The 13,329-nt window shown below is 51.0% G+C and overlaps 2 protein-coding genes across 2 annotated transcripts; one reads left to right on the forward strand and one right to left on the reverse strand.

The window, feature by feature from the left end:
* The first annotated feature begins 51 nt into the window (after positions 1 to 51).
* On the forward strand, positions 52 to 4,420 carry LOC109752508 (disease resistance protein PIK6-NP-like). The gene is made up of 4 exons (XM_073496897.1): positions 52 to 1,650; positions 1,686 to 1,783; positions 1,881 to 2,381; positions 2,489 to 4,420. Exons 1-4 carry the CDS (start codon positions 1,282 to 1,284, stop codon positions 3,933 to 3,935), a joined length of 2,415 nt encoding a protein of 804 aa, XP_073352998.1. The 5' UTR covers positions 52 to 1,281; the 3' UTR covers positions 3,936 to 4,420.
* Positions 4,421 to 11,183: 6,763 nt separating this feature from the next.
* LOC109752514 (transcription repressor OFP16) lies at positions 11,184 to 12,548 on the reverse strand. Its single transcript, XM_020311404.3, has one exon. It carries the CDS (start codon positions 12,282 to 12,284, stop codon positions 11,664 to 11,666), a length of 621 nt encoding a protein of 206 aa, XP_020166993.1. The 5' UTR covers positions 12,285 to 12,548; the 3' UTR covers positions 11,184 to 11,663.
* Positions 12,549 to 13,329: the final 781 nt, after the last annotated feature.

Raw genomic sequence — 13,329 nt, forward strand, 5'->3', positions numbered from 1 at the left:
ATTATTCTTCCAAATTGATGGTTATCTATGGCGCTTGAATGTTGAAAGTGAGGATGGGATACATTTTTTTAGGGATTAATGGTTCGATCAGTCTATAAATCATTGCACTAGGTCAGTACTATTTTATTGCCTATTTCTAGGGAAATGCCATAATCTTTGGATGGCCCCTCATGTTTGTATTGGTCTTCACATTCGGGGTACTGCTTCCAGCAATCTGTTGCATGGCACAAGATGGTGGCAAAACCACTTAAATGTCATGTGGTGCTTCTGAGTACATTTTTTTTCAATTTGTGTTTGCAATAGGGGCAGCTGTGATTTTGGTTCCATCACTTTGATAATTAGATTCCGAAAAAGATAAGCTTCAGAGATGATAGTGGAGGAATAATAAGTGTGCTTATAACACTTAATCCTAGTAGTAAATACTCCATATTCAACTTAGTGCTCCTTCTGCTGCCTTTTTCTGTTTTGGAAGCCATGCTCCTTGTGCTCCCTGTCTTGTACTTGTGCGTATTGCTTTCCCGGCGGCTGTGCTCGTGGCCGGCCATCAAAGGTGATTTAGCTGGGCTGTACTGGACTTGGAATGCTGCTGCCTGCTGCATTAGTGCAGGTTGCTGCTCCACAGGATGATGTTCTGGTGTTGCAGTGACCACGGCGTGTCTCTGTTGTCCCTGTGTTGAGGTCGACGTAATCAGAGAGCAAGCCACACACTTAACCTGAGGGCCCACCTGGCGACTGAGGGCAGCGAAGCCACACATGAATCGGCGTTTTTTTTTTCCAGCTCTCCTGACACTGCTACACAGCGGCGGCAGAGGCCCTGAGAGCTCTTGGCATCCACCAGGATTGAGGCTTCAAGAACTGCCGGCAGTGACATTTGCTTTCCGATGTGTTGGCGGCAGATTTGAGGGAAGAAACGCCAACGGGGACCAAGAAGGTATAGCGACATGGACCTAAACAGATGATCAACTCTAGTGTGTAGTACTATGTTGATTATTGCTGGTTGGTCGCTGGCAGCCGAGTAAATGCGTGCGTACACTATGCTGTCCCTTGTCGGTTCCAAATGGAAAAGCAAGCAACTTTTTACCGTGATCTGGTACAGGAGTGTCCAATGAGCTTTCGGCAGCATTCATTTCGGATCTACCTAACCTATGCTGGACTAGTTGTTAAGCCGTTCTGTCCCCTTGTTCATCCAGCATTCCACTCACTTCCACTGCCGCTGCGTGTTCACTCCCTTGGCTCGCCCACCACATTCTCCACCGAAAGAAGAGCACATCGAGCAGGAAGATGGACGCCCAGGGCGCGATCGACTCGCTGCTGGGCCGCCTCACCACGGTCCTTGTCAGCGAGGCGCAGCTGCTGGGCGGCCTCCGCGGCGACGTCGAGTTCATCAGCGACGAGATGGAGAGCATGAACGGCCTGCTCATGCACCTTGCCGAGTCCCACAACCGTGACAACCAGGTCCGGGCGTGGATGAAGCAAGTGGCTGGCCTCAGCCGCGACTGCGAGGGCAACGTCGAGCTCTACGTCCAGTACGTCGGAGGTGCTGGCCCCGGCGCCAGAAAGGGCGTCCTGGGCTCCTTGCTCCGGATGCTCCGCTTTGTGCGGACCATGTCTGCCCGCCACCGTATCGCGACGCGGATCCGGGAGCTCAAGGTCCGGGCCCGTGACGTTGGCGACAGGCGGGAGAGGTATGGCGTCACTGTCCCGCCGGCACCATCTCGCACCATCCCCGATGCTCCGGCTCCACAGCCCGGCGGACAGGAGGAGGAGGAGGATCTGCGGAGACGTGAGTTGCTCTACGGTGAACCACCGGACACTATAGAGGAGGAAAGCAACAAGGTCCTGAAGTGTCTGCTTTACAAAGAATTTGTTCATGATGCTAGCATTGAAAGTCAAAGCGATTATAACAAGAGGAAGTACAGGTTGATCTGTATTGAAGGAGAAGGTAGCGTGGGGAAGACAACTATCGCACAGAAGGTATACGAGCACACTTCCGTGGTGAGGTCCTTCGACCACATGGTCTGGATCAACATTGTAAAGTCGTACAGGCAATATTCTGAGCTTCGCAGGGAGATACTACAACAACTACACCCTCAAAGCAGGATGGTCAGTTTGTGGAAGGATGACAAGGAATCACAAAATAGCGAGCTTCTGTTTGGTAAAAGCATTCTAGTCATTCTGGATGCCGTCGGTGGCCAGGCAGAATTTTCCTGTGAAATAAACCGTGACTTTAGGCATTATGATGTCTGCGCTAATAGTGCTCTAATAATGACCGGAAATTACTTTGGTGACTGGATTGGTGATGATGCAGGATTTCATACCAAAAAATTCCGTTGTGAAACACGTCCAATTTTTTTTAGGACAAGAGCATTGGACCTTGCAAAGTGTGAAGTTTTTTTAGGACAAGAGTATTGGCCGTTTTAATGAAGTGCTACCACGATACCTTTGCACTGCAGCTGTTCCTTCATCTACTCTATGTCAATCCCCACAGGGCTACGGCGGAACTGGAAACCCTATGCCGTGTCCTAGAGGAGAACAGAAACAATACTGCTAAGATGCTGCTTATGGTCTGCTACAACGAGCTCCCTAGCCATCACAAGAGCTGCTTGATGTACCTATCAATCTTTCCTCAAGGACACATAATCATGAGAGCTGATCTGCTGAGGAGATGGGTCTGTGAAGGACTGATAACCAAAAGAAGCGCAGGGACGAGCACGCTGCATGATCAGGCCGAGCGCATCTTCGACTCACTGGTCACTCGAGGCTTTATATGTCCAGGAGAAATCAGCTCTGCAGGCAAGATTAAGAGCTTTACATTGAATTCTATTGTTCATGACTTCATCGTTACAGATGTAGGCTTCGTGGATACATCATCACGGCCTGAGCTAGCTCACCGCTTCTCCATCAACAGTGGGGTAGCAATACAGGAAGAACCTCTTTCTGAGTCTGATTCTGATCCATCCGGCCATGGCATCTTAACTACAATTGAGTCTCTGACTGAATCTGATCAATGGCAGTTTCTGAAGGTGCTGGATCTTCGAGGCTGCAAAGGGCTGCAGAAGAAGCATCTAAACAGTATTTGCAAAATACTGCTGCTCAAGTACTTGAGCCTCAGGAACACAGATGTCGCTGAACTGCCGAAGGACATTGAGAAGTTGCAGTGCCTGCAGACATTGGATATCCGGCAGACAGCGGTACGGGTACTTGCCACAAAATCTGTTGTGCTTCCAATGCTAAAGCATCTGCTTGCTGGGAAGAGAGACTCTCCGACTCCAAACAATGACTCTGAATCTGATACTGATAGGTTTGAAGAGTCGTTTGCGGCGGTGCGCCTTCCCAGGAGCATCCGAAGAATGGAAAAACTTGAGGTGCTCTCCCATGTTGAAGTTGCCCACAGTGATGATCTGACTGACGTCGGCAAGCTGCTACGTCTTAGAAAGCTTGGGGTGATTCTCCAGGGTAAGAAAGAAGAATTGGAACTTCTGTTCCAGCAGATCGAAAAATTGAAGGGTTGCCTCCGCTCCCTGTCAATCCAGATGGACCAGCACACAAAAAGCGAGGGCGAATTGCCCTCACCTCCAAAAAATCTTCAGAGCCTGAACATCCGCAGCATCACAGGTGGGCTTTACCCGTGGATTGCAGGGCATGACCAACTCACCAAGGTAACACTGAGCGAGACCGGCCTTGGGGAAGAGGCTCTACGCATCCTTGGCCAGCTTAGGATCCTGCGCTGCCTCAGGCTTCGACGCAAGTCTTACGTCGAGAGCCAACTCAAATTCAAAAAAGAAGAATTCAAGAGCCTCAAGTCTCTAGTTGTCGAGGGCAGTGACATCACCAGCATCACCTTTGAGACTGGGGCAGCTCCTAAGATGGAGATGATTTTCTGGTCTTTTGTCTCCATGGAAATTCCTTCTGGACTTAATCGCCTACCAAGTTGAAGAAGCTTGAACTCAAAGGTGACAGCTGCGACATAGACTCGCTGAGAGAAGGAATTGAATATCATGCCAACCATCCTGAACTGATGTACAATGGACAGCTGCAACACTATTAAGCTGGAACTGCAGCTGCAAGTGCTGCCTCAACTCCGTCTCCGTGAGCAATCGATCAATTACTCTCCATCACACGAAGGTCAAGTTGATACATCAATTTATCCTTGAATAAAGTTGCAGCTGAAGAAGATTCTGGCCCTCTTCTTCCAGCAGCCGCGCATATGTTTGTTTGCCGTTCATTTTCATGTATTTGTGTTTGCTTTGATTTCCTATTATCGCTGGACCTGTATTTTGTTATGTGCACGTGTTACCCATATCGCATGATTTGTTTATGGCTTGGTATATGATTTGTGTGTAACTCTGCTACTACTATCTTTGATCATGCTTGTCATGAGTGAGTGAACAATTATATATGCATTTGTACTTCCTGGTTATCCGGTGATGGAATCTGTGTGCTGTGTACAAGTTGATGGGAGAAAATACCAAGGATTGGTTATCTGAAGTATTGCAGGCCCTTATAGATATCTCACTGTTTCGTGGCCAGAACTATGGTCAATACTCTGCATCCTTTTGCTCTGTGCGTTTCCTTTTCAGCACACCAGTGTGGCCTCAGTGGTCAGATCGACCTCACCCATTTCTTTTTGATTGAATTGAGACAAGGGGCCTCCCATTGATTTCCACTAGAGAAACTACAGCAGCACATGTTATTTGAAACAAGTTAACGTGAGACAATCTGCACAAAAGGAACAGGGTGGCACAGCACAGCTCGAGCTGAGCTCTGAGTGCGAAACTGTTTTCTGGGTGTCCAATGCCCGCTTGCCACGGGCGTCAACGGCGGAGATGGACCGAGTTTGAGTTTGCGATGGCACGGCCGCGACGGCGCCGGCGCCGGCGGCAGGTCATGCAGGAGGGCGCAGACGATTTGGAGCAGAGAATAGGAGGACTCGTGGCTGCCTACGCCCTATGCTGAGTTCTCTTTTTTAGGGTTTTTTCTTAGCGGTGGACCGGCCTGATCCCGGGCCGCATCAACGAGAAGGCTTTCCTCGAGGTGGAATGTGAGCGATGTCCAGAAGCCCAGCTCAGGCCAGAAAAATATAAATGGGCCACAATATGTTTTTTTCTACTAAAAAATACTGTGGCCCATTTAAATCAGGCATGATAAAGAAAAAAACCATCTTTGATTCACAAATTTACCTAAAAAAAAAATCTTTGATTCACAAACAGCGACTGCTTCCTACACTGTTAACACCCAGCGCCCTAAACCCCCGCCATCGGGACACAAAAATTCACATCGATGCAGCCCATCGCAAAAGAATTGTGGGCACCGCTGTTGCTGTGTGTAGAGACGCGGCTGGGACGTTTCTGGGCAGCTCATGTTATATTTGTGTCGAATATTATGTAAGCAAGGGGTTACGTGGACTTGGAGTTGTAATTGGTGTGATTAGGTACGAGTTGTGTAGGAGTCGGACACTTGTATTCTAGGCCTCTTATATACGGAGGGGCACCACACGTTGTAACCCATGACGACTTGATAGCAACAGGTACGCGGGGGAGCCGACGGCTTGTGCCGGCGCCCGGGCGTCCGGTGTTGCGGTATCTTGGGGAGGAGCGCCCGTAGTCATGCCCCGGGGATGTAGCCATATCGTGAACCTCGTTAACAAATATCGTGCCTCGGTGTGTCATCTATGATCTTGCATTAGCATTTTATTCTAACAAGTGGTATCAGAGCAAGGTTGCGAGAAGGCTATGCGGAAGATCATTCGGAGGTATGAGGATCATGCTGGACGGGTGCCAGGGAACGTCCGATTGGCGCAAGATGGAGCATGGCGGCGATCGCCGATGCGGTCGGTGGTGTCGGACACTTCGGGCAGGAGGCCTGGTCCGTTCGATGGGCTGCGGTCGGTAAGGATTGGCTAGACGTGACGATCGGACCGGCGTAGTGGCTGTTGAAGACGTTGCGGAGGCGACGGATTCGACTCGCGATCAGACCGGCGACCAGACGCGTGGGGGACGGCCGGATAGATCGGAGTGTGAGAGCATCAAGACGATGCGCTCGGCGTTGTACAAGGGCAGCGGTGCGGCACTGCGGACGGATTGTGTCGGCAACACGGGTGGCCAGGGTACGACACGGCTCATGCACGGATAATGCGCGAGGTGGCGTCTGTTTCAGCAGGGTTGGCGTACGGTGTGCGCGCGACAGGGCAAGTTACAGATCGCTGGCGAAGAACCAAGATCAGAGACAGAAGCTGTCGTCGGAACTAGCGGCGGGTGTTTTCCGATGAACGCGGAGTCGAGAGAAGGAAAGTCAGGATTCAGTTGTTGGCGTTCGTACGCGAGACGGCCGCTGGAGCCTCCCAGGAGGCGTGTGGCAACCGGTCTCAGTAGCAGCGCGACGCAAAGGAAGGTTAAGGGTGCAGATTTCATCGGATAGGGTGCAGCGTACTCAAGGAAAGATAAAATCGTGATGAGGCAGGAGTCCAGGGAGTTAACTTGCATGCGGTCAGCGGATCAAATTTACAAGGTGATACGTGCGATGGGTGTGCATGTTCGTTAGGGGACAAGTCTGCTGCTGGTCATGATGATTAAAGAAAAGGAAAAGAAGAGACGTGTGCATGCATAGGTCCGTGGGAGACTTGGTTTGGCAAGACCGGACAAATCATGACAGACTTGAATCGGTTTCCGTGTGGAGAAAGGAAAATAAGGGCTGGGTATCCAGCAGTAATAGAAGGCTGGGGCGACGAGGCAGCGGACGCACAGAAAACAGTCTGCAGTTTCGGGAATAGGTGGAGCAGTTGGTTTCGGCGGAGAGCAAGTTCATCTGAGCATTGGCAAGGCTTCACGCTGATTTTCTGAAGGGCGGACAGGACGTTGCGTTGGTCATATTTCTTGGTAGATCACGGACCGCGGCGTGGCTTCAGACGAGGAATACGGGATCAGTGATCTTTTTCGTGAGGAAGTCGCAGAGGAAAAGGGCGGTAAGACCGGCGGCAACAGGTCGGTTAGATCGCGGCTCGGCATGGCGCCGGGGGTCACCACGTTTGATGTGGAGAAATTCGATGGCACGGGTAACTTCGGTCTATGGCAGACAAGAGTAAGGATATTCTGGCGCAGCAGGGAATCTTGAAGGGTTTGCAGGAGACGAAGCCGGCCAAGGTTGACAACGATGCGTGGTAGGATATGCAAGTGCAGGCGGCCGCTACCATACGGCTTTGTCTTGCGGATCAGGTCATCTATCATGTCATGGACGAAGATACTCCTAAGGGAATTTGGGATAAGTTGGCAAATCGTTATATGTCCAAGTCAGCGACCAATAAGCTGTATTTGAAGCAAAAGTTTTATGGGCTGAAGATGCAGGAGGGGTCGGATCTTGTGGAGCATGTGAATGCCTTTAATCAATTGGTCACGGATCTAGCGCGTCTGGATGTGAAGATTGAGGACGAGGATAAGGCACTACTTCTTCTTGTTTCGTTGCCACCGTCCTATGAGCATTTGGTCATTACATTGACACATGGAAAGACAACCATCAATAATGAGGAAGTCACTGCAGCGTTGCTTGGACATGAGTTGAGGAAGCAAAAGAATGCTACAGAGGAGAGTACTCAAGGTTTGGGGTTGGCAGTTAAAGGTTATCAGCTCAGGAAGGGACAAGAGGCGGAGAAGAAAAAGAAGAAAAAGGTGCAGTGCTACAGGTGCAAGGATTGGGGACATGTAAAGAGGGAATGCCCAGAACTGAAGGGTGGGGCAAGTGCTAATGCGGCTACTCGTGGTGATGACTCAGACAGCAGTAGTGATGTTCTCGTAGTATCAAACAGGCGGTCAACAAAAGCTGAAGCGTGGATGTTGGATTCAGCTTGCTCTTTTCATGCGACACCCAACAGGGAGTGGTTCTCTTCGTACAAGTCTGATGAGTTTGGTTTAGCCTATGTGGGCGATGACACAGGTTATCGTGTTGCTGGAGTAGGTGACATCAAAATCAAGATGTTTGACAGAGTTGAGCGGATGCTTCGGGGAGTCAGCATGTGACAGGGCTAAGGAGGAATCTAATTTCGCTTGGTGTTCTTCATGATGGTGGTATGGAATTCCATTCTGATCAGGATAAGAAGACCATCAAAATCATGGAAGATGGGGTGACCGTGATGATAGAAGAGAGGACGGCTTTGCATTTTTACAAGTTGCAAGGGAGCACTATTGCAGGTGGAGCCATGGAGAGTGGAGTTGCAGGAGTAGCAGTGAAGTCCCATGGTGGCGGCGGGTCTAACCCGTCGGGTAGCTCTGAGTAAGCTACAAAGAAGACAACCCAAGTCCGGAGTACATGGAGGTTCGAGCATGGACGACTTCTAAGTGGTGGGGAATATTCGCCAAGGTGGAGTTTGTTATATTTGTGTCGAATATTATGTACGCAAGGGGTTACGTGGATTTGGAGTTGTAATTGGTGTGGTTAGGTACGAGTTGTGTAGGAGTCGGACACTTATATCCTAAGCCTCTTATATACGGAGGGGCACCACACGTTGTAACCTATGATGACTTGATAGGAACAGGTACGCGGGGGAGCCGACGGCTTGTGCCGGCGCCCGGGCGGCCGGTGTTGCGGTATCTTGGGGAGAAGCGCCCGTAGTCATGCCCCGGGGACGTAGCCATATCGATAAAACTCATTAACAAATATCGTGCATCGGTGTGTCATCTATGATCTTGCATTAGCGTTTTATTCTAATAGCTCAGCCCTTGTTATCCGAGGTGTTGATGATCCTGCGATTCTAGAGACGATTGCGTGCAGGAGGCCCTTACGATGGCACAAGACCTCAACCTCTATGATCTAGCGATTGCATTGGACGCAAAGGAAGTGCTTGGAGCTGTCAATAAAGTTTGTCAAGGCAAGAATGGTGCAATCATCAGTGAGACTAATAATTTAGCAAGTTCTTTTAATTGTACTTTTAATTTCGAGGGTCGTGCCATCAATGTTGAGGCACATAGTTTAGCCAGTTTGCACTTTCGTTGGGTCTGAGACGTCACGTTTGGTTTGGCCAATCCCATAACCAGATTTGTATCCCATATCCTGTGTTTTTTGCTGCATAAAACTTGGTTTACCGCTAAAGAAAGCTCGCGCGCCCTCATATAAAAAAAGAAAGCTCGCGTGCCCGTAGAGCATGGTTTTTTGCTTCCCTGAGTGAAAAGTGGCTACGGGTCCTGCTTGATGGTGGTCGTCGCCGGCGATGCTTCGTCGCGGAGTTGTGTTGTGAGTGCTGTGTGATGCCTAACATGTGGTCTAACATGTTGGTACGTATGGAAATAAAAAGCGATATGTCTTGGTGTTTGGTTGGGCTTATTCTTTTGTTTTGCACTCTGACTTGAAAGCCACATATACATAGGCTCCCTACGTCAGCCTTCATCGACATATGATCTCGTCTCAATGTTCTCGAGCTCGGCTTTGACACTGCATCGGGGGGAGGGGGTAGTCAGACGAGTCGGTCAACAACACTTGCACCATGAACCCTACTATGATTAGGCTGCAGTTGTATTCTGGCCCTATATATGTACCCCTCTTGAGAAGCGGTTCTTTTCCTCGGGTACAAGGAAATCTTGCAAATCCAGCAGCCAATCCGCAAAGTTGGCGGTGTTCTTGGTGTGCCCGTTCATGGGGGCGGAGCGGTAGGCCGTAGGCTGACACAGTGGACATAGTTCTAGTTGTGCGCCTTGGAGAAGTCGAGGGACCTGTAGGTAAACCAAGCAACACATCACGATAACCTGACATGTGTGTCCCAACTGGCAGACATGCAAATATCTTGAATAGGCTCAAATCAGGCCCAAAGTTTCATAAATGATGTAATCATCAGACTTTTTATTTGTGAAATGGGATAATTGGTGTCCCAAATGCACAATTAGGAGGATAAAAAGTGAAATTCACTTGTATATACTTTTTCAGTTGGAACTTTTGTACTATACGTATTAAATTAGTGCTGCTAATTTAAGGGTCAATTAATGGACCAAGTAAACTGAAATGAGGCATATGGATACTCTGTGCCACTGAATAACTCGTCATAGATATGGATTGTTTTGCTCTCTGTACACGCCCTAGTCCTTGCAATATCACCACCCACTCCGCTTCCCGGAATGCGGATGCTTGTTGTCACAGTTGTTCCATTCCCAGCCCTATTTGTGGTTCCAGAGCAGAAAATGGACGTGTGAAAAGTGTCACCGGCGCATAACCTCCTTCTATTTTAACACAGTATTTCGTGGAGTCCACTGCATTCTCCACCCTCCACCAGAGGCACCAAATCTGCCTTTTTAGCAGTCCCTGGTGCTGGTGCCAGCGCAGCTCCTGCGGCCTGTCGCGTGCGCCGCTGTGCCCACCACGCGCCGGCGACCATCGGAGGTGATTTACTGATTTGGTCGGCGTCGCTGCCGGCCAGGACGGGAGGATCAAAATGATCATCAGACCACAAGACCAGCGGCGCTGGCCGGTGGCGGACTCGGATCTTTATCCTCATCTTTATCACGCTCTTCCTGGGTGCTCTGCTCTATCTGTTGCTGCAGGGATCGCAACATGTCTTCCTTCCATGGCATGCCGCTGCTGCGTCGAGGTCGCCTGCTTTGCTTTGCTTTGCTTTCCGGTTAGTTACGCTACGCATCATCAGCAGCAGGGTAATCACGTAGGCCCCGGCCGGAGCACACATGTTTTGCCTGCCTGCGTCTGCATGTGATCCGATTCATGGGCAAAGCGGCCACGATCTGCGCGGATCTCGGCTCGCGGTTGCACTGTCAGTGTCGCCCCTCACGCTCACCGGCTTCGTTGCTTCGCCTTTCGCCATTGCGGCCGGCTCTTTTTGGATGGGCTCGTCGGGAAGGCACGGGGGAGAGAGTGACGGTCGATCCATGATAAATCTCAATCATCTTAATTTCGGACGGCCGGGTGATCTCGAACGAGAGGAGAAGATTGGCGCGTGATGGTTACTGGTTTACCACGCGTCCACGATCTATCCATCCATCCAACAGTACAGTACAGTACAGCAGCCATGTGTGTGAGTGACAGAGTGAGCCTATGCGCGTACGGCGGCGGTTGGTTTTGCACGGCGTCTGTTTATTATTGCGTCCTGCTGCTGGATCCGAAGACCCCCCCCCCCCCCCCCCCCTCTCTCGCCCGTCTCAAGGTGTGTGGCGCAACGCAATTGCAAATGGCGATCCCAAAATTACTCGGTCCAAGAGTGAAAACCGACAGCATTGTATTCACATTTACTACTGTACAAAGTAATGGTCACGGCATAACCATGCCTGACATGGCCTGTGCGCACACTCTATTTAGTGTACCAAACTAGCCTTCAGATGCCCCAACGGAAAGATAAAGGACACAGTGAAAAGAGCGTAGAAGTGGCCGAAAAGACAAACGCAATTACACAAAGAAACAAAGCGGTGCAACTGTAGAAGCTAAGATATTCCCCGTCTTCGCCAGCACGCTCACGCCTTTCATAAAGAGCAAAAGCAACGCCCACACAAAGGTACAAAGCGGCTTTTGCCGCGAAATTGCACACGAACATAATTTTTTACAGTCAGATCAGATGCATGGCCTGTCTGCTGGGAACTGACGAGCACAGCACCAGCATCTTGCACCCCAAAAAAATATGAGAAATGGACGAAAGTGTTGAGCTCTGCAGGGAGGCACAGGCAGGCACGTCGACGCAGCTGCTACATGCTGCCGTGCTGCTCGTCGTCGGCGTCGAGGTCGTCGGTGGCGGTGAGGCGGAGGAGGAGGTCGGTGAAGGCGCTGACGACGTACCGGTGCGCGCGCTTGTCGTTGAGCGCCAGGTAGCAGAGCAGCAGCTCGTGGAGGCGCGCCCTGTCGCCGCGCCGCCGCGCGTCCAGCCGCAGCGCCGCCGACATCTCCTCCATGGACCGCAGGAAGTCGGCGTGCGGGTCCGGGGAGTAGGTCGGCACCGCCACCCCGGCCGCGCCCACGCCCAGCACGGCGGCCGCGTGCGCCGCCGACGAGTCCACGATGGAGTTGGACCGGCCCGGGGAGGCGAGGAAGAACCGCCGGGACGCGATGGCCGACGACAGCCCGGAGTCCACGGCGAGCGCGGGCGACAGCGGCGGGCACTCCTTCGCGACGTCGGCGTCCCCGCCCCTGCCGCCGTCCCGGAGGCACGCGTTCTTGAAGCGGGCGGAAGAGGAGGACGAGCGCGGGGAGGTCGCCGGGGTGGAGGTCGACGCGGCCGACGTGGACGCCTCGTCGGGCGGCTGCACGGGGGCCGGCGCCCCCGCCGCGGCAGAGGCCGGCCGCCGGAGCCGGGAGAAGCAGCCCAGCATGGCGCTTTGAATTCTTGCCTCGAAGCGGGCTCGGCTAGCTCCTTGGGCTCGCTCTCTAGCTAGCTTGGCTCGGCTGGAGAGAGTGGGGAGGTGGTTGTGCGCGGTGAATGGAGTGAGAGCGTGGTGGATGCTGCGGGGAGTTTATAGGGGAAGTGAAGTGAAGTGAGTGGCGCTTCGTCAGGTTGGTAGGAGGGGCTCACCTATTATTGGACGTATTGAGTTCAGTGCAGAGCTGACAAGGGGACACTAGTTTGTCCGAGAAGAGAAGGGGTGTAATTACTCCCCGACCTAATTAACAGGTGGAGTAGATGCGGCTTCCTCATGCAGGGATCATTCGCAGGTTTCAGATTAGGCTTTGCCCTTACTTTTTCTTTTCACACAGTACAGACGCGAGCTCATATACACGTGCATACACTCACCCCTACGAATGCACACACGCACATCCTACCCATCTGAGCACTTTCGAAAGACTGAGCTGGCATATCATCTTGAAATCACCTCGTAGTCGACGGGAACGTCTCCTCCCACTGAATGCATATAGCCGGAAATCCTAAAATAAATCCAGGAATAAATGCAAGCACCAGGATTTGAACCCTGGTGGGCTAGGGATATCACACTCCCTCAAATCATCCAACCACAGGTTGGTTCGATGCCTTACTTTTCTTATCCAACAAAACTAAAAGATTATCCAGGTTCATAGATTAGATTGTCTTTTTTTCGAGGAGGATTAGAATTTTCTTAAGGGAAACTGCATGACTTTGCTGCGTATTTTTATCGATTTTCAAATAAGAGGTACAAAATGTTCTGTACAACAAAACTATGATAACTGCCATGTCAATTATTTGAATGCATCAACCCATCCTTGGAAGCCTCCATAGTAGTTGCTCTGTAGGTAATCCAAGTGCATCTCTTTTTTCAAATATCCTCCTGCAAACATATAGGTTTGGGGGAAGGCCTTTAAAAGATGAAGTCATTCATGATGATCCTTATATCCCAAGAAACTAGGATGATGATCTCCAGAGAGAATGTAACACCAAGGAGGGCC

This window comes from Aegilops tauschii, chromosome 4, assembly GCF_002575655.3.
Source record: "Aegilops tauschii subsp. strangulata cultivar AL8/78 chromosome 4, Aet v6.0, whole genome shotgun sequence".
NCBI classification, from domain to species: Eukaryota; Viridiplantae; Streptophyta; class Magnoliopsida; order Poales; family Poaceae; genus Aegilops; species Aegilops tauschii.